The sequence below is a fragment of the Saccopteryx leptura genome, chromosome 5 (genome assembly GCF_036850995.1).
Source record: "Saccopteryx leptura isolate mSacLep1 chromosome 5, mSacLep1_pri_phased_curated, whole genome shotgun sequence".
Classification (NCBI taxonomy): domain Eukaryota; kingdom Metazoa; phylum Chordata; class Mammalia; order Chiroptera; family Emballonuridae; genus Saccopteryx; species Saccopteryx leptura.
In genome coordinates, this window is record NC_089507.1 from 36,195,668 (window position 1) to 36,215,299 (window position 19,632).

General features: G+C 41.3%; 1 protein-coding gene across 7 annotated transcripts in view; it reads left to right on the plus strand.

Annotated features, from left to right (window-relative positions):
• Positions 1-19,632, plus strand: part of DCUN1D4 (defective in cullin neddylation 1 domain containing 4) — a 97,878-nt gene that overhangs the window by 46,559 nt on the left and 31,687 nt on the right. For all 7 annotated transcript variants that reach the window (XM_066384760.1, XM_066384755.1, XM_066384761.1 and 4 more), the window contains 3 exons: positions 844-935; positions 10,057-10,127; positions 13,898-13,989. In XM_066384760.1, the coding sequence (XP_066240857.1) occupies positions 844-935; positions 10,057-10,127; positions 13,898-13,989 (255 nt within the window). The remainder of the gene's footprint in view (positions 1-843; positions 936-10,056; positions 10,128-13,897; positions 13,990-19,632) is intronic.

The window sequence follows — 19,632 nt, forward strand, 5'->3', positions numbered from 1 at the left end:
ATCTAAATTACTGTTTGTAAAGATACTGTCTGCTGTCCTGTCCCCACATAGAGACAACATCAGCCCTCAGCCCAGGTTGTTATGAAGTAAGACATTCCTGCCAAAGGTCACGGTGTTGTTGGAAGGAGGCTCTGTGCTTCCTGATTTTGTTCTTCAGCTAGTGCTGGCTGTTTCCACAGTCCTAGGAGTTGTAGGCAATGGCAGAAGCTAGGGTATCTCTGTACTTCTCTCTCCTGAGGTTTTTAAAGTTAACCTAATCAAGAAACATCCACGAGACTTTATGTGATCCAAATGAATACCTGATTTTATTTTTCATGGAAGCTTGAATAGTTTAATGTTTCTTTTTATTAGCGTTTCCTTCAGGTGTGTAATACTGACAGGTTCTTCCTTAGACTGTGCTCTGCGCCTAACCTGACACTCATAAGACACAGAAGTCAGGAGCACTTAATGTGAGCCATGAGTGACTTCCAGGGTCATCAATTGAAGAAAACACTGTACACATTTCTTGCTGTATCTCAGTATCATTCTGTAGTTAGTTCTGGCAAGTGAGGGGGAAGGGGGTCTATCCAATACCTGTTCTGTTCAGTTTTTACTGATTATTCGTTAATCAGAGAAAAACCTGTATTTAGTGCTTACCACTTAATTTTGTATTGGGTGTGACTTGTTTGAAACTAGTTATAAAAGCTGAAGCTTCAAATGCAGGAGGGAAAATACTTAAAATATATTTGAAATGCCAATTCAGTAGATGTATGGTTTTGGTAAATGAATAAAACCTATCTGCCACTTAAAAAGAACTCAGAATCTTTACTTTAAATAACTTAAAACTGCTTTCTCAATTTCTAGCATGTATAGAAAATATGATTCAACTAGAATAAAGACTGAAGAAGAAGCTTTTTCAAGTAAGAGGTGCTTAGAGTGGTTCTATGAATATGCAGGTAGGTAATCATTTATGTCATCTAAGACTGATCCTCATGAAAATGGGGACTACCTTAGAGGAGATTAGGAAATTAAAAAATCTGTACTTTGCGAATTTGGTGTGTATATATGTGTCCCCGTTTGAGGGAGAGAACATCATTGAAACAATCACTGAATGTCCTATTTATAGCCAGCAGCTAAGCCAATGAATTCAGAACACTAGAAGTGAACTGAAAGATGAAATGCACTTGGGAGAAATACTTTGGATTGCTAGGAAACCTATTTCACATGCTGGTAATGGGTAATTATTTGGTTTACACATTGATGTTAAAATAAGCTTTGCTGCTTTGAACTTGTATGTCGTGCAACAGAGTTCCTTATATTAAGTGTCTTTATTTTGAAAGATCATTTGACAGAAAAGGTGTGTTTTGTCATTTAAATGTGTTAAATTCAGTCCCATTTTTTCAGCTTACTATAATTGGTTGGATAATGTAATACTGAAAACTAGGCTTTGGTTGTTATCATGGCTGTGTGTGCTATAAAAGGGAAAAGGAAATTTTTCAGACAGGTTGGAGCTGGATGTCTTTTACCTTTCCTTTTCCCTAATGGATTGTCTATCAATTTGACTCTCCCAGCATCCTTTAAAACAATGTTCCTGTCATCAGTCTACCTCCACCCCACCCCACCTCACTTAAAGATCCCTGTTGCCTACAGGGTGAAAGAGCTAATTCCCTGCCATCCCTTTGTCTGAAGTGCCTTTCTCCATTTTTCCATCTGACAAGATGCTGTACAACTTTAAAGCCCCCTGATTAGCTGAATAGCTTTTGTACTTCTCCAGGACATTGTTCATAACTATGTAGTTCTAATACAGGGGTCCCCAAACTACGGCCCGCGGGCCACATTGCGGCCTCCTGAGGCCATTTATCCGGCACCTGCCCGCACTTCTGGAAGGGGCACCTCTTTCATTGGTGGTCAGTGAGAGGAGCATAGTTCCTATTGAAATACTGGTCAGTTTGTTGATTTAAATTTACTTGTTCTTTATTTTAAATATTGTATTTGTTCCCGTTTTGTTTTTCTACTTTAAAATAAGATATGTACAGGGTGCATAGGGATTTGTTCATAGATTTTTTTACAGTCCGGCCCTCCAACGGTCTGAGGGACAGTGAACTAGCCCCCTGTGTAAAAAGTTTGGGGACCCTGTTCTAATACTATCTACTGGGTATCAAAGTGAGGATTTCTCCCATGGCCTGATCTTGCCATTTCCCCCCACCCTACCCTTTTTCTAGTAAGCACCTTGCCCCTTTTGGCCATAGAGATCGTTCCAGGGGCTGACAGGCAATCCAGGCCAGGCCAGTCAGATAAAATTTTGTGGGATTATCAGGAAACTGGGAGAAGACTCTTCCTCTTCCTGGGTGGACTTGAAGAGATGCAGCCCTGATTCCTGTAGTTCAGTGCTGGTCACCCTAGTCCCTACCGCCCACTAGTGGGCGTTCCAGCTTTCATGGTGGGCGGTAGCAGAGCAACCAAAGTATAAATAAAAAGATAGATTTAACTATAATAAGTTTTTTTATAAAGATTTATTCTGCCAAACTTAGCGAAAATCCGACATAAAGTACTTGGTAAGTAATTCTTATTATATGCTTTAACTTGCTGTAACTCTGCTTTATAAATTTTATAAAGTAAAGTTACTTCCCTACTTTATAAATCACCATTACTGTGGAACTGGGTGGTTAGAAAATGTTACTACTAACAGAGATACAAAAGTGGGCGGTAGGTATAAAAAGGTTGGCTACCCCTGCTGTAGTTCATTGGGTTTTTGTGAGCCTCCCCATCATTTCTTGAACTAGCTTGAACTGGATTTTGTTTGCAGAGTATAAACACTAGTACAAACACTTACATGGTATTAGAATGTATGTTTTCACATTTATGTCATAAGAACACGAATCTCTTGAAAGCATTTTGTCTTCCAAGTAAAAAGGTTGGACACTTGTCCAGGTGTTCAGTACGTGACTGCTAAACGAGTTAGGAGTTCTCTCATGTTTGTATCACTGTGACTATGAAGAGCTTTTACTTTCTTCTTGGCTCACATTTATTGTTATGAAATTATAAAAGGGAAATTTTAAACATAAAAGGAACACTTAATCCCACCATTGTAGCACAGCTATTTGGATTTTTTTTGTGTCTTCTTTTATAAGTAAGCATAAAATTTTCCATAGCATAAGCTACACTTTTGTTTTATTTTTTCTTTTTTTTGTTTTATATTTTTCTGAAGTTGGAAACGGGAGGCAGACAAACTCCCGCATGCGCCCGACCGGGATCCACCCGGCATGCCCGCCAGGGGGCAATGCTCTGCCCATCTGGGGCGTCGCTCTGTTGTGACCAGAGCCATTCTAGCGCCTGAGGCAGAGGCCACAGAGCCATCCTCAGCACCCGGGCCAACTTTGCTCCAATGGAGCCTCGGCTGCGGGAGGGGAAGAGAGAAACGGAGAGGAAGGAGAGGGGGAGGGGTGGAGAAGCAGATGGGCGCTCCTCCTGTGTGTCCTGGCTGGGAATCGAACCCGGGACTGCTGCATGCCAGGCCGACGCTCTACCACTGAGCCAACTGGCCAGGGCTTTGTTTTCTTTAAAAGAGAGCAGGCACCTGACCAGGCGGTGGCGCAGTGGATAGAGCGTCGGACTGGGATGCATAGGACCCAGGCTCGAGACCCCGAGGTCGCCAGCTTGAGTGCAGGCTCATCTGGCTTGAGAAAAAAGCTCACCAGCTTGGATCCAAGGTCGCTGGCTCGAGCAAGGGGTTACTCAGTCTGCTGAAGGCCCATAGTCAAGGCACATATGAGAAAGCAATCAATGAACAACTAAAGTGTTGCAACGAAAAACTGATGATTGATGCTTCTCATCTCTCTCTGTTCCTGTCTGTCTGTCCCTATCTATCCCTCTCTCTGACTCTCTCTCTGTCCCTGAAAAAAAATAAAATAAAAGAGAGCAGGTACACTTTTCCTACTTGTTTGCTTTCCTCTGGCTCAGAAAGACTACATTTGGGATAAAGCTTAAGCCACATTCTTTAGGATCCTTGAGATCCCTGCTGGTGGTTCCTGGTAGTCCATTTCTGGGAGAGAGGTTTCTGTGGGTATGGCTAGCTCTATTTTTACACCTGTCCTCACCCCATTTCCTCCTCCTTCTATACCTTAATAGGGAAAATGGTTTGAAATTGGGAATAATTAAAATCTCTAAATAGTACCTCTGTCACTTTTAATATCCTAACCACATGAATAAAAACTAGATCAGTATAATTCAGGGATGACTTCTGGTTGTGTTGTAGGGTGGGTCTGTGGGAGCAGTCAGTGAGGCCTCAGGCCCCCTGGAATGAAGAGGGCTTTACCACCCATGGTGTGCTCACTTTCCCCAGGAGAGAGCCAGCTGGTTTGGGCCGACTCTCAGTACTTTGGTCTGCATGGGGTTAAAGAGGCAACTAGGGCCGTGGTGTGCTGTTGGTTCACATGGCTGGGCCTTTAGTTCTTTGCAGAGCTCTCAGTTCACTCCTGTCCTTGCTCTCTGCTGACTGTGGCTTCTGCAGCCTAAGTCCCGCTCTCCAGCTTCTGTTGGCCTGTTCACCCCAGCTCCCCTTTGTACATTCTAGCATGTGGTGTAACTTTTTTTTTTTTTAATATTCAGTGATAGAAGATGAGGCAGAGACAGACTCCTGCATGCGCCCTGACCAGGATTCACTAGGCAAGCCCATTAGGGGGCGATGCTCTGCCCATCTGGGGCTCTTGCTTTGTTGCAACCTGATTCGTTTTTTTAGCACCTGAGGCAGTGGCCATGGAGCCATCCTCAGTGCCCGGGGCCAACTTACTACAATCGAGCCATGGCTGCAGGAGGGGAGAAGAAAGAGGGAGAAGCAAGAAGGAATAGAGGTGGAGAACCAGATGGTCACTTCTGTGTGTCCTGGCCGGGAATTGAACCCAGGACATCCATACACTGGGCCAACTAATTACTTTTTAAATTCCTGTCAGCTCAATAACCAACTCTCAGAAACTTAATAAGTGAAACCCCCGCTGCCGGAGGCTCTTGCGCCTGTCTCTGAGGTTTACTCCCTTTCATACATTGGTACTTGAGTTCTCTGTGACTTTAGAAAGATGGTGGGGTAAAGCGAGGGACTGTTATATAGACCTCTATGTGAAACTGGAATCCCATTTTTTTGTTGTTGTTGGAATGAAAATAACCAGTTTTACATACATTTTCTAATAACTTGTACTTTCTGGGAATATATCTAAGATTAAAGAATTAAACCAAATACACAAGTCCAGCATTGATTTCAGTTACCCTAAAGCTCACATATGCCGGTCATAAAAGTTCTACAAGTCCTGACTATAGGCCCTTAGTCTCTATTTTGGATTAAGTTTTAAAGCAGAATGGTTGTTTTGGTTTACCAAAATGAGATTAGGGACCAAGAGCAGGGGCTAAGTGACAAAGTGAGTGTCAGCAAAGAAAGACGTTACCAGCTACCAAGGGAAACAGTGGGGCCCGTTTGCCTCCAGGACACAGCGTGGTGTAATTATGGAAACTACCATGAAGATTTTGGCTCATCTTGAAAAGCTTGAATATAATTAGTTTGGGGCCCCTGCTTAAAATGGTAGGGCAAGTGGGATGACCACTTTTTTTCTAGATTATTGCCAGTATATCACCTTCCAGATATATCTCCAGTATCTTGTTACCAGGGCATTCCATAGCTTATTTTAGATACAATTTTTTTTTTTTTCTTTTTCTGAAGCTGGAAATGGGGAGAGACAGTCAGACAGACTCCCGCATGCGCCCAATCGGGATCCACCCGGCACGCCCACCAGGGGCAACGCTCTGCCCCTCCGGGGCATCGCTCTGCTGCGACCAGAGCCACTCTAGCGCCTGGGGCAGAGGCCAAGGAGCCATCCCCAGCGCCCGGGCCATCTTTGCTCCAATGGAGCCTTGGCTGCGGGAGGGGAAGAGAGAGACAGAGAGGAAGGAGGGGGGCGGGGTGGAGAAGCAAATGGGCGCTTCTATGTGCCCTGGCCAGGAATCGAACCCGGATCCCCCGCACGCCAGGCTGACACTCTACTGCTGAGCCAACCGGCTAGGGCCTTTAGATACAATTTTTTAAAAACCATCTTCAAACACCACTTCTAACCTACTTTGTGTTATACATTGGCCTATTTGTTAGAATGAGATTGCTCCATTCTACAGGGGAATTGATAAATTCAGTAGAAATATCACCATAATCTCAATGAATAATGTGATCACAGACCTAAATAAGTACATGAGAAAGGTAATGAGCTGAAAGAAAAAGTTGTTTTACACAGCAGGATTATGGGTAGCTTTTAAATAATGTTAATTGACAAGCTATATTTTAATATTTTGAGGATAAAATAATTTTGGCAGAGTTATATCACTGCAAACCATACTGTTAAAAACTTGCTCTTCTAACCAGATAGGGTGAGTGTATACATTAATATGGCAGTGGCATTGCATAAGATGTGGAAAAAAGGAAAAACGTGGACAACCAGCATTCATCAGCACACTGTCTCATGGGACTTATGTGCCGGGCTCTGGCGTGCAGTCAACAGAAGCACTGCGCTACTTTCCAGTGTGGCACAGGGACGAGTCAGTCAAGAAGCATCGTTTTTGTGATGAGTGTTGACAGTGCGGAGGCAGCAGCCAGGATGCGGGTACAAGGGGGCAGCCGCCTGGAGACACCAGGCCAAGTGCACCGGCATGGGGAATGCAGGCTGGCCAGGCCTGAGGAGGTGACAGTGGGACAGCTTTTATAGAACCAGGAAGAATGGAAACCAAATAGAGGAATCCAAAAAGAATGATAAAGTAACATGTTTTCAGCCACCTCCAACAATAAATATCAAAAAGGCATCTTTTTCTAAAAACAAAACCTCTTAACGAAATCTGAACAGATGGATGTTTCCTTAGGAGAATAATTATTCTTTACTCTCACAGCCTAAATGCTTTATAGTAGTGAGATCGTGAACACACACCCACGTTCACATACAATAGATAATGGAAAATGTGTCAGCTAACAAGAACAAAGTAGATGTATAGGTGCTCTCACAGGAAGATTATTAGACATATTTAGTATAGTAGTGAGATCGTGAACACACACCCATGTTCACATACAATAGATAATGGAAAATGTGTCAGCTAACAAGAACAAAGTAGATGTATAGGTGCTCTCACAGGAAGATTATTAGACATATTTAGTGAATAAAGCAAGTTGTATAATTTATAGGTACGGCATCAACCCTATCAGTTAAAACTACTTTTCATTGTATGTTTGCACATACATAAATACATAGCACAGGCCTGGAGAAAAATGCCTCTCTGGGCAGGAAGGGAGGAGGCAAGCATTTTCTGTTTACTGTCTTTCACTTGGATTTTCTCTATTTGAACATTTTACCATGTGAATGTATTAATGTATTCTTTGTGAAATACATGCAGGAATGTGCATATGTGGGTATATGGGCTCTCAAACCTAAAGCTAACAACATATGAAATGATAAATGCTAAGTGTATTCACATTTGAGTTAGGAAGGGGATAAAGATGGCCACTCTATTCTTATTTGCCATTGTTTTGGAAGTTATAGATAGTGTTGTTAGATAAGAGAAAAGAGAGAGAGAGAGAGAGAGAGAGAGAGAGAGAGAGAGAGAGAGAGAGAAAGCATAAATATTGGAAAGGAGGAGGCGGAAATGATCATTTGTTGGAGATGAAATGATTAAATTATTGTTATATCTGGAAAGCCAAAGAGAATTGCCTGGACAAACTTAGAAACAGCAAATAAATATTGTCTGTATTCCATGTAAGTAGAACTTAGCTTGGAAAGGGTATTTAAAAGAACTCTTTAATAAATGGTGGTCATCTCTAGGAATTAGGAAGGGGTGAGAAGGGAAACATTTCCTTTATATATAGTTAAAATTTTCACTTTTATTTTTAAATTAAATTTTGTCTCATGTTAATATAGCAATATTAACTAAATTAAAAATTAAAGGTTCTGGCCATTTGGTTTGGCTTGGTGGTAGAGTGTCAGCCTAGCATGTGGATATCCTGGGTTTGATTCCCGGTCAGGGTACACAGGAGAAACGATCACCTGCTTCTCCACCCCCTCCCCCTCTCACCTCTCTCTCTCTCTCTCTCCCTCTCTCTTTTTCTCTCTCTTTCTCTCTCCCTCTCCCTCCCTCTTCCTCTCCTGCAGCCATGGCTCGATTGGAGCTAGTTGTCCCCGGGCACTGAGGATGGCTCCATAGCCTCATCTTCAGGCACTAAGAAGAGCTTGCTGCAGAACAATAGATGGGCAGAGCATCGCCCCCTAGTGGGCTTGCCGGGTGGATCCCAGTCAGGACACATGCGGGAGTTTGTCTCTCTGCCTCCCCTCCTCCCACTGAATTAAAAAAAAAAAAGTTAAACTTTTATTTGAATAATTTTTCCCCTAATAATCAAGTTAAGAAAATTAGGAGTACATAGAAAATTATATAATATGAAAGGAGAAAAATAAATCCCAGTGAAGGTAACATTTGAATATATGAAGCAAAACATTTTGTAACAAAATAGCACATTCATGAGTAAAATACAAAGAAAGCATTTGCTCCATCCAGAGTATGAGGAAGGGCCTGAGTTTTGGAGTTCAGGGGAAGACAAGGATTTGATAGAAGTGATGTAAGACTGTTCCACAAGCACTGCAGGTGACTTTAATGTCCATCCTTTGTTGAGAACGACCACCCTGTACATTAATGGTAGTTTCTATTCCTGGCGTTGCATTAGGGGTCACAAAGGACTGCCTGACCCAGACTCTGCTGGTGAGGCAGCAGAGGGAGATTGGGAGGGCTACCTGTCTGAATTAGTCTTTAAAGATTGAGGGAGTTAGCCAGGTAAGCTAGGGGAGGGGGAGAGAGGAATATGGGCTGAGGCATCATATTGAACAAATTGGGAGAAGCAGAGAACCCCATAAAGAAGTTAAAAGAGGAGAGGTGGGTGGAAACCAGGTGAGAGAAGGCACTTCCAGGAGTCATAGTAGGAGACAAGTTTTGTGAAGAAAGAACTGCTTCAAAATTTCAGGTTTCACAGAGAGGTCAAATAGAGTCAAGATGCACTGTGTCTGTTAGATTTGGCAACGAAGGGGTTATTAGTGACTTTGGCAAGAAGCGTTTCAGTGCAGAGATGAGCAGAAGCTACAGTGCCGGGTTGAAGACTGAATGGGGGTAAAGTAGAGATGGAACACGTGTATGTTTCAGGAAGAAACAAAGCTAAACCCAGAGCAGAAAGGAAGAGGCTTTATTGCATTTTCAAGAACAAAGACTACTTGATTTATTTTTCTATATAAAAGAAACAATTATGTTATTTCCCAATTTTAATAAACACTATTATGTGTTTCTTTGCTATGTTTCCAAAAATTGTTATATGTATTGAAATTATTACCAAAATATGAATAAAGCTTTAAGCTATTTTTTTTTTTTTTTTTACAGAGGCAGAGATAGACAGGGACAGACAGACAGGAACGGAGAGAGATGAGAAGCATCAATTATCAGTTTCTCGTTGCGCGTTGCGACTTCTTAGTTGTTCATTGATTGCTTTCTCACACGTGCCTTGACCGCGGGCCTTCAGCAGACTGAGTAACCCCTTGCTTGAGCCAGCGACCTTGGGTCTAAGCTGGTGAGCTCTTTGCTCAAGCCAGATGAGCCCGCGCTCAAGCTGGCGACCTCGGGGTCTCGAACCTGGGTCCTTCCGCATCCCAGTCTGACGCTCTATCCACTGCGCCACCACCTGGTCAGGCGCTTTAAGCTATTTTAATGAAGAGCAGAAATTGAACTCAAGTAGCCTTATTTTTAGACATAACTTATGTATATCATATGTCCAGAGGTTGAGGGACATGGCAATCAATTGATTTTAAATGCTTGTGCAGAGTAGAATCTTTTGAAAATATAAATGAAATGTCAGAATAATTTTTCAGTTTATACTTGGTGATTTCATCTTCAGAAGGAGTTTTAGCCCTTAAGTGTTACTTGATTGTAGTTTACTTGGATAATAAAGATGTTGACAATGTAATACTACTATAGTAGTCAATTGTACATGGTTAGATTTAATTTATGTAAGATTGCATTTCACCGCAGGTACTGATGATGTTGTAGGTCCTGAAGGTATGGAGAAATTTTGTGAAGACATTGGTGTTGAACCAGAAAATGTAAGTCTAACTTATTAAAGTCGGGTGAATCAGTTATTTTTCTTAAGTCTTTTGTCCCTTGACAAATAAAGCCACAATAAAAAAGTAATGATGTACTAGTTTTATTCCTCTAGTTTCTGTGAGGTAATCTAAGAAATAAGTTTCAATTCTAATTTGATTTATACGTGAAATTTTTTGTTGTAATTGGTATGGTATACAGTCATTTTTTTCTAAAAGGTACAGTAATAAAGTGGTTACACTAGATTTTTAAAAAGTGTTATGGGCATGTGTCCCTACAAGGACAAATCACCCGTGGGACCGCGTCACAGCGTTTTGTCCCTTTGTCTCCCTCTCTCGTTGTTCAGCCTGCTGTATGTAGAGTTTACCAAGACTTTGAATAACGAAACTATTCATAAGGGCTTTGAGGAGGTTGTAATTATCAAGAATTTTTCACAGCTCTTTTGCTTCCATTTGAATTTAGCTCAGAAAGTGATTGCTTTTGAGTGGAAAGGCCCTAAGTACTTACCTTAAAAAATTTAATAGAAGTTATTTTATGTGCTTAATTATTTTTACCTAATTCTTACCATGTTATTGTTGAATCTTTTTTCCCGTTCCCACATCTACACTCTTACACTAAAATGAGAAATGATGCTCATACAGATGCCTGGGATCACTAACTGTGCAGTTTAATATTACATTAGCCTCCAATTGAACAAATATGCCTCAGGTCCTACATGAATTTATGATCTGGAAGTGACCTGAAGATCATCCCTTTTATTCAGACTATTTGTAAGATATCTGCTGCTCATGCATGTATGTCCTGCTCTTAAAGAAAACTAGTAATTGAAACTTCACACTTTTTTAATTAAAGCTTTTTTAAATGTTTTTGGTCTTTATCATTTCTGTACCTCTGTTCTCCCCCATTTTCCCCTAATAACATTTTAAATTTTCTAAAGAGCCTTTGGAATGTTTTTAACTTATTTTACATGAGTTTTCGTCCCGTATTTAAAAATTTAGTGTAATCTAGTTCAGCTATCCAGATAAATTATTCAGTGTGGTGTAAAGGTTTAGGGACAACTGGGTCAGTAGTATTTTGCCTAGTACTGGTCCATAGACTACGTATAGATGTAGAAAAAACCTTCGCTGATGTTAAGAAGGACAAGGCCTGATGAGAGCTGGCCAGGTTGGCAGGATGTTTTCTGAACAGTCTAAGAGTGAATGGGGCATAAGACGGGTTCCACAGATTCTGCCCAGAGGACAGCAGTCCGTCTGCTCAGAGGGGTGGGCCACAGGGCTGGCGGTAGGGAGGTCAGGGGCCAGGGTGAGGCTGCATTGTGGGAGGATTGTGTGTGCAGTTACTCTCAGAGGTTGATAGGCCTGTCGGGGTGCGAGGAAGTGCTGATGTGATTCTAACCGAGAAAAAGGGGTGCCCAGCTCTTCCAAGTTCCTCACCCCCAAATACCAGTACTCAGTGAAAGAGCTGCTGTTACTACTCTTTTGGGGCAGTCATGAGTCATTTGGCTCTCTCTTTCTGTGGACATAGTCTTGAAATGTTGAATCAAGCACACTGAAGTCTCTAAAAGGCTGAATCTAGAATACGATTTTAAAGTATTTATTACTGTACAGTTCTAAGACGTCACTAATTGATGCTATGTAAGTTGTATCATCACTAAGAAAGAAAAAATGTTGCTAAATAAACTCTGACATGCTGCTAATTGGGGATACATCCCAACTTCAGAAACATGAACATTTCAAAACCAGTGCCAAAATAGTTTTCAAAAGACTGTCTCTCTGCGTCAGTAAGCAGTATTTAGCTCTCACTTTGCCTGATACTTACAGCTTATGAAGTTTAAGCAGGTTGTAAAATTCAAGTCTACTTTCATTTAGTAAGGTAACAGCAAGATCCTTTATCTATGAAGCTAACTTTCTTATCAGCTATCATAAGAAAAGTTATGTTTTATGTAAAGAAATACCCATTGTGAACATCTGCTTGGCAGTTTAGACATAGTTCATATACACTGTGTTCTTGTGCCTTCACCATTTAAAATATTTTAAATTGTTTTTAGAGAGAGAGAAGAAGGGGGGAGAGAGAGACAGAGAGAAAAACATTGATTTGTTCCACTTATTTATGCATTCATTGGTTGATTCTTCTATGTGGGGATCAAACCCACAACCGTAGTGTATCAGGATAATCCTCTAACCAACTGAGCTACCTGGCCAGGGCACCTTCACCATTATTTTTTTTTAACTTTAGTGTTTATGTGAACATTTTAGTCTTTTTAATACAGGATTGAGTATAGATATTGAAAACATCCAAAGTTTGAATCACGAGATGAGAAAATCCTCTAATGTGTGAATATTTTGAACAACATATAACTTCTTTTGGAGAAATTCTTCTAAGTAGACCATAAGTCTCTTTAAGCTACCATTTTTAAACCTATTTAACAATCATTTTGTGATGATTAGTTTACTAATCAGTCCTGTAATCTACCTATTAATCTAAAATTTTAAAATCTAATACATCTGATGATATTAAAAATTGATATGTACTGATTTCATTGAAATTTGATGAAAGTAATTTTTTTTTCTTCTGAAGTGAGAAGCGGGAGGCAGAGAGAAAGACTCCCACATTGCCTGACTGGAATCTACCTGGCAAGCCCACTAGGGGGTGATGCTCTGCCCATGTGGGGTGTTGCTCTGTTGCAACCGGAGCCATTCTAGCACCTGAGGTGGAGGCCTTGGAGCCATCCTCAGTGACCGGGCCAAGTTTCTCCCATGGAGCCTTGGCTGAGGGAGAGGAAGAGAGAGACAGAGAGGAAGGAGAGGGGGAGGGAAGGAGAAGCAGATGGGCACTTCTGTGTGCCCTGGCCGGGAATCAAACCCGGGATTCCTGCACGCCAGACCGATGCTCTACCACTGAGCCAACCAGCCAGGGCTGATGAAAGGAAATTTTAAACAGGAAAAGTACACTTATCCTACCACTGTAGCACAGCTATTTTGATAGCTTTGTCTGGTGCCCCACAGAGGAATGACTGGGCCACACATTCCTCTGTGCTCAGTCCACATAGCAGGGTGTCCATAGAGTATTGGGTTTTTTAATGCCCTCCCTCCCAGTGTATATAGTGGAGTTTACAAGCATTAATGTATTGTGATACAAACCCACTGTATGTGCCCCATCACCCACCTTTGTAATTTTTAACATTCTGCTTTGCCCCTCGCTCTTTTCATTTAGTAAATCTTGGGAGATTGTTCCCTATTTGTACCGATGGCTCCACTCTGTCTAATGGGCACATGGTATTCTTTTGTGTACGGAATGTGTTAAGCAAAGAAGTATTTAATAACTAGTCCTTTCTTTATAAATGTTTATTTTCAATCTTTTGCTTCTAGAAATAGTACTGTGGTAAGTATTGTTGAATATACATGTTGGCATACATATGCAGGTCTGTCTATAAGATAACACTCACAGGTGGGACTGCCAAGTCCAGACCTGGTTTCAGTTGATAGATACTGCAGAATTGCCCTCCAGAAAGGTTCACTTCTTCACCTTGTACTATCATGTATCATTAGAGTTTGTGTTTCTCCAAACCCTTGTCAGCAGACTGAATTATCAAACTTCTAGATGTTTGCCAAACCAGAACTCATTTTTGAAGTTACTCTGTTCATGTTTCAATGACTAACCTACTGTGAACAGAAGCATTTGGCAAGATGTTAATGTATTTAATTGCTGAAATCTGTTGTTCTGATGTGATGGGGTTTTCTATTTTTGTTTGTTTGTGTGTTTGTTTTAACAGGTAGTCATGCTTGTCCTAGCTTGGAAATTGGATGCACAAAATATGGGTTATTTTACTCTACAGGAATGGTTAAAAGGAATGACTTCTCTACAGTAAGTCCTGAGCCTGTACTGGGGGTCCCTACTCTCCCGAGCTGGCTGCCTCCTCCCTGGGGTCTCAGGAAGCCTGGGGTGGGTGACTTGGGCAGACTTCACCTGAGGCCATGGGTATAAAGACATACTGAGGAGGGGCAAGAACACTTTTCATGTAAATGGATATTATTTATTTTGGTATTCTTCTAGAGCAGCTCTGTCCAATAGAAATAGAGCAGCCTTTTCTCATATGTGAGCCACTATATGTAATTAAAAAATTTCTGATAGCCATGATAAAAGCATAAAAAGAAACAGGTAAAATTAATTTTGATCTATTTTATTTAACCCAGACTATTACCATTCTAGCATACAATTAACATTTATAAATCAGCGGGCTATTTTACATTATTTTTTTATATTAAATCTTCAAAATGTGATTATTTTTACATTTAGATGCATCTCAGTTTGCATTAGCTGCATCCCAAAGGCCCCGGAGCCACGTGTCTAGTAGCTTCTGTATTAGACAGCACCAGGTCAGAACGTAGAAAGCAGAGGTTTATTAGAATCTGGTTTACAGTCAATGAGAAAAAATTGAGTAATGTGTAACTTGTAAGTGAAAATGTTTGATATCTTCTATTTTATATGTTCTATTTTAGCTTAGGGCAAAATGGAAACTTCCTTACTCTAGTGGTTAAAACGTTGTAATGATAAAGATTCTGTTTGTGTTACTTGGCTCAGAATAAGAAAAAAATCAGTGGTTTTATGTGTTCACTTTGTGCTTGTGTGTTTGTGTGTGTGGTGTGTTTGTGTATGTATGTTTGTGTTTGCTAAGTTTCATTCAAGAAAACATAAGTTGTTCTATCTTATGCATTGGAGGGTACAGCTGAGGTGGATGACTACACATTTCAAATGATACTTACTGGAAGTTGAAGTGCTAATTCTGAACAGTAATTTTGATGTAGAGTACTTGGAATGGCTTCTCTTTCTCTTTTTACTTTAGGAATAAAGGTTTCATTTTTTATTGGATTCAAATTGGAGTTGAAATGGTTTTATTGAAATAATTTTTGATTTGTCAACCTTTAGTGTCATTGTTTATTTATTATTGATAATAATGCTTTATCTGCATTGTGCTTTAGTAGTTATGATGCCTCATCACTGTTTTCTCATTTGAGCCTCCCAGCTACCTGGACAGACCAGGCTTGATCCGTGTGCATTTTACAAATGAGGAAGCTGAGGTTCAGAGGGGATATGTGGTTTGTAAAATCTAGTGGCAGAGATGGGAAGAAAACCCAAGACCTCTGATTCTGAAATCACATTCTTCCTCTAACAACTATTGTCTGAGAGCAAATGAGTTTCAGGTAAAAGGCAAATCACCTATTTGACTCTCCTCTTGGAATGCTGTAGAATTTTAGGGTTAGGTCTCTGAAATCTCTCAAATTGTGTTGTCATGTTGGCAAACAACTTGTGGTTTTAAGCCTTACACTCTTTCGTTGTTTTCCTCGCTGCCCTTCTCTTTGCTGCGTTGGGAGTAGAGGAGTGGTGGCTGCTCTTTCTGAAGTGCGGCACGGCCACACGAAAGCCTGTCTCAAGGCCTCGGGAGGCATCATCACCATATTGTCAGGCACATTTTCATTTGTCTTAAGAAAGTGTAATAGCCATTTTTGTATAGTTCTAGATTCTCTTTTACATTTGCCTTTACAAATGAACATTACACAATGCCAGGCCTTGCCAGTGTGTTTTGAGAACCTTCCCACCTGGGAAGTGAAATTTGCAGTTGCTGGAAGAGGTCTGCATATGTGTTTGGGGGGGCACTTTGCAGGCTCTTCGCTGGGGACTCTGCTGGGTGGTAGTTGTGTCCCTATAAAGTTTAGGTGCAGTGACAAGCCTGACCCATTGTAGACACTGAGGAGTCTGCTTTCTTTTTGTGATATGAAATTCTGAGATTGGTTTTCTCATCAGTGAGTTGGAGGTAATTGCCCAGAATAACCTGAACGTTTCTTTCTACTTCAAAAATAGACCAATTTCATGTTTTAAGAACCACCCCCAACATCTGTAGATTTACCATTTGTTCAGCACATATTTGAATGGCAGTGGTGTGCCAGCACCATGTTCTGGGTCTTGGGGAAATAAAACTCACGAACCAGACCAAGTCAGTTTGGGGTTGGGTCTTAGAAACAATGTTCAGGTAAAAGATTCAAAAGTAATATGAATTCTCTATATGCTATATGAATTGACTAAATAAATTCTATATTTGTAAGGTATGCACACCCAATAAATAAGAAGACTCAGAGGCCACATTTATATGCTCTAAGATGGAAAGTTTTGGACTTAAATTGGATTTAAAGTGTGTATATGACAAAATATATATAGTCGTACATCTACTATATCTATGCTAGTATATTTGATTAAAATGCTGTGCAGTGGAAGCGTGCTAAAAATAGCCCATGGGTTTTGGAACCACATACTTTTGAATCAGTTGGGCCACTTCCTGGGAGTCTCTGGTAGCATTTCCACAACCAGGGAGGTGAAGCGATGTCATGTGGCAGATGCTTGGGCGCTCAGAAATTAGTCTTGACTGTGTCTCCCTGACACTGTGTAGAGGAGTTATGGGCATGGCCTCTCCGGGGCTGGGAAGGTGTGACAGCAGCAGGGAGGGAATGTCTGTCCCGAGCTCCCTAGGTCATTCTCAGAGAAGGCACAGCTCTTGTTTTAACTGTCTTTATTTATTGTGTTATTCCAACATGTGGGGTTAAGTCTGCCACTGATGAATTAAGCTTTTTTGGGGATGTCTAAACTAAAACCCAAATGAAGGATGTTAGAGTTGTAACTAACGTTGCATAGATAGAACTGATGATGGGGCTGGGAAAATACCTTGGGGCTCTCTGAGCAAGGGGGAGAAGGCCTTGTCTGGGTCATGGGGAAGAATTTTATAACTTCTGAGGACTGTTGTCCTTATTCCTGTTGACTCCGAAGGTGTTTCGTGGCAGCAAAACTCAAGAAATGATTTCACGACATGTGTATATTTTGTTTTTGCAAATAATGCTCCGTAGTGGTACGGCACTCTTACTCTCCAGCCTCAGTGAGCTTCCTTACATGTGGTACACAGAAAGGCCTGTTTCTTCACAGGCCCTTTGTGAGAACCGAGACACTGCAGATGGTCTCGTTGAATGGCCACTAGATGGCAGTCTGTGGTTCAGACCTGGGGACTCGGTGGGCTGCTTCTCGCGTGGGAGTTGGTCCAGAAGAGCTGAGGGACAGAGCCCCTTTTAGAGCAGATTACATTCTGTATTGGCAATATCATCTCTAACCCATGTAACTTCCGTAATTGATGCATGAAATTGAAGTGTTACTTTGGGCATTTTCTGCTTTACACTCCAGACAAGATCTCTGGTCTTCCAGACATAGGGACATCTTCTGCCAAGGTGTGTGGTCTTCCAGACATAGGGATGTCTTCTGCCAAGGTGTGTGGTCTTCCAGACATAGGGACGTCTTCTGCCAAGGTGTGTGGTCTTCCAGACATAGGGACATCTTCTGCCAAGGTGTGTGGTCTTCCAGACATAGGGATGTCTTCTGCCAAGGTGCGTGGTCTTCCAGACGTAGGGACATCTTCTGCCAGGGTGTGTGGTCTTCCAGACATAGGGACATCTTCTGCCAAGGTGTGTGGTCTTCCAGACATAGGGACGTCTTCTGCCAAGGTGTGTGGTCTCATGCCCAGGCATGCAGCAGAACTTGACATTTTGCCTTGCTTGCAGTTCTACCCAAAGACTCACAGCCTCCTTATTTCCTTTTAGCTACATAGTTATTTAAATGAGCGGTTTCCGTCCTTGAATCATTAAAACAAACAATTGCTCTTCTTCTCATTGGGCAGGACTAAGCTAACCCATCAGCCAAAATCTGACCCATTTCCTGTGACTTTGGTTTTTAATCTTCTTTCCAGTGAAGACCAGGGACCACAACTTTATATATTTTGAGGTTAGCATTCCCTCTTTGACTCTCCCTGATATTATTAATAAAATATTATTTACTTATATATGTGGTAGTAAATAAAGCCATACTGCCCACTTACTGCTTTCTTGTGTATCCTTTTATCCTCTACTGGTCCCTGTTGGGATCTAGAACTACGTCTCTAACTAGGCTATTGCTGTTTTTTCCCCTTCCACAACCCTCCTCCACAGAGACCCAGAGTGAGCTTCTCAAGGTGCAAGCCCGAACCTGGTCTCTCCCGTAGTAGGAGGTGGCTTCCATTGGTTCTGGCATTCAATTAAAAAATAAAACACTGTGGACCATCGGAACTTTATGGTCTGGTCCCAGCTCTCTTTCGCCTCATCTTGTGCCACTTCCACTCTTGCTCTGCCTGGGCTAGTCACAGGCTTTCTCTTTGTCCCCGGACTCCATGCTCCCTCTGCCACCAGGCCTCTGCACACGCTGCTCCTTTCAGCTGGAGAGCCCTTCCTCCGGAAACGGCTAGTTTCTTCTTACATTTCAGCTTTTATTTTCCATGGCCCTTAAATAAGCCATTTCTGACTTCTGAAATAGTCTGATTTTGATTTTTTTTCTTTTTAGTTTTCAAATATCAAGAAGAAATAAAGGACATTCTGAATTATTGTAGACTTATAAACAAAACATTTACTCTAATTTTTGACTCTTTAGATATTTTATCTCAATAGATCATGGGGTCTTGTGTAGTTAGCTTTCACAAATTTATTGCTAAAAGCAGATCAGTGTGCTCTGTTACAAACCCTGTTTTAGTTTATAAAGTATTTACAATATTTACATTGATACCTATATGTATTATCTATACTTATTAGTAGGTGAAAGCTCTACAGAGAAGCACCAGGAAGTACATTAAGCATTGAAAAGCTCTAATATTGCCAGTGAAAAGGGTGACTCTTGGTCCTCATTTCCAAGGGCTAGGTATTACAAGCATAATATTAGTTTGTAATAATAACCAATTAGTCTACTTTCTTAGGAAAAATAAACAATATGTCACTTTCCTGTAAGGATAGGTTATCATCACCAGGGCTCTCTAGAGAAATAGCTGACTGCAAGTCTAAGGTAGGGAAAGTACAGAGTGAGCTGGAATATCTTGTGTGAGAGAGTGAGGACGTGCTCAGACTGATGGGGGCGTCAGAAGGCACTGGAGCCAGCTTGAAGGGGTCCCTGCCCAAATGAGGACAGTTTGTGCATAAAAAAATAAGGACAGTAACAGCTTAGAACAGTGAATAAAAAGCAAAAATTCTTAACTTCAAAAACTAGGAAAAGTGATAAGTAGACCCTTCTTTATAGAATTCCAGCCAGTGAGTGTAAAGCATGATAGAGTTGGAAATACCCCCACTGTGCATCTTCAAATGTAAAGTCAGTTCAGGCGAATATCATCGGTGGATGCAAAACTATCGAGGGAAGATTGTTGAGGGACAGGATTCAGAGTCTTGAAATATCCTCAGATTATGTGCTATTTCAGAGGGAGAGAAGTGCCTTTAAATGGGGTCTCCAGTGCACACTTCCTTAACCTAGAGAATCACCTCAGGGTCACCAATGGTGGGACAGACTGATGCTCTGAGCCTCCTCCTGGGGCACACTGAGAAGGATATCATGTGTAGTGTTCTTACCATAAATGTTTAACCTAAATATAAGCGTAGGGGAACTGTCTGACAAATTGAGATT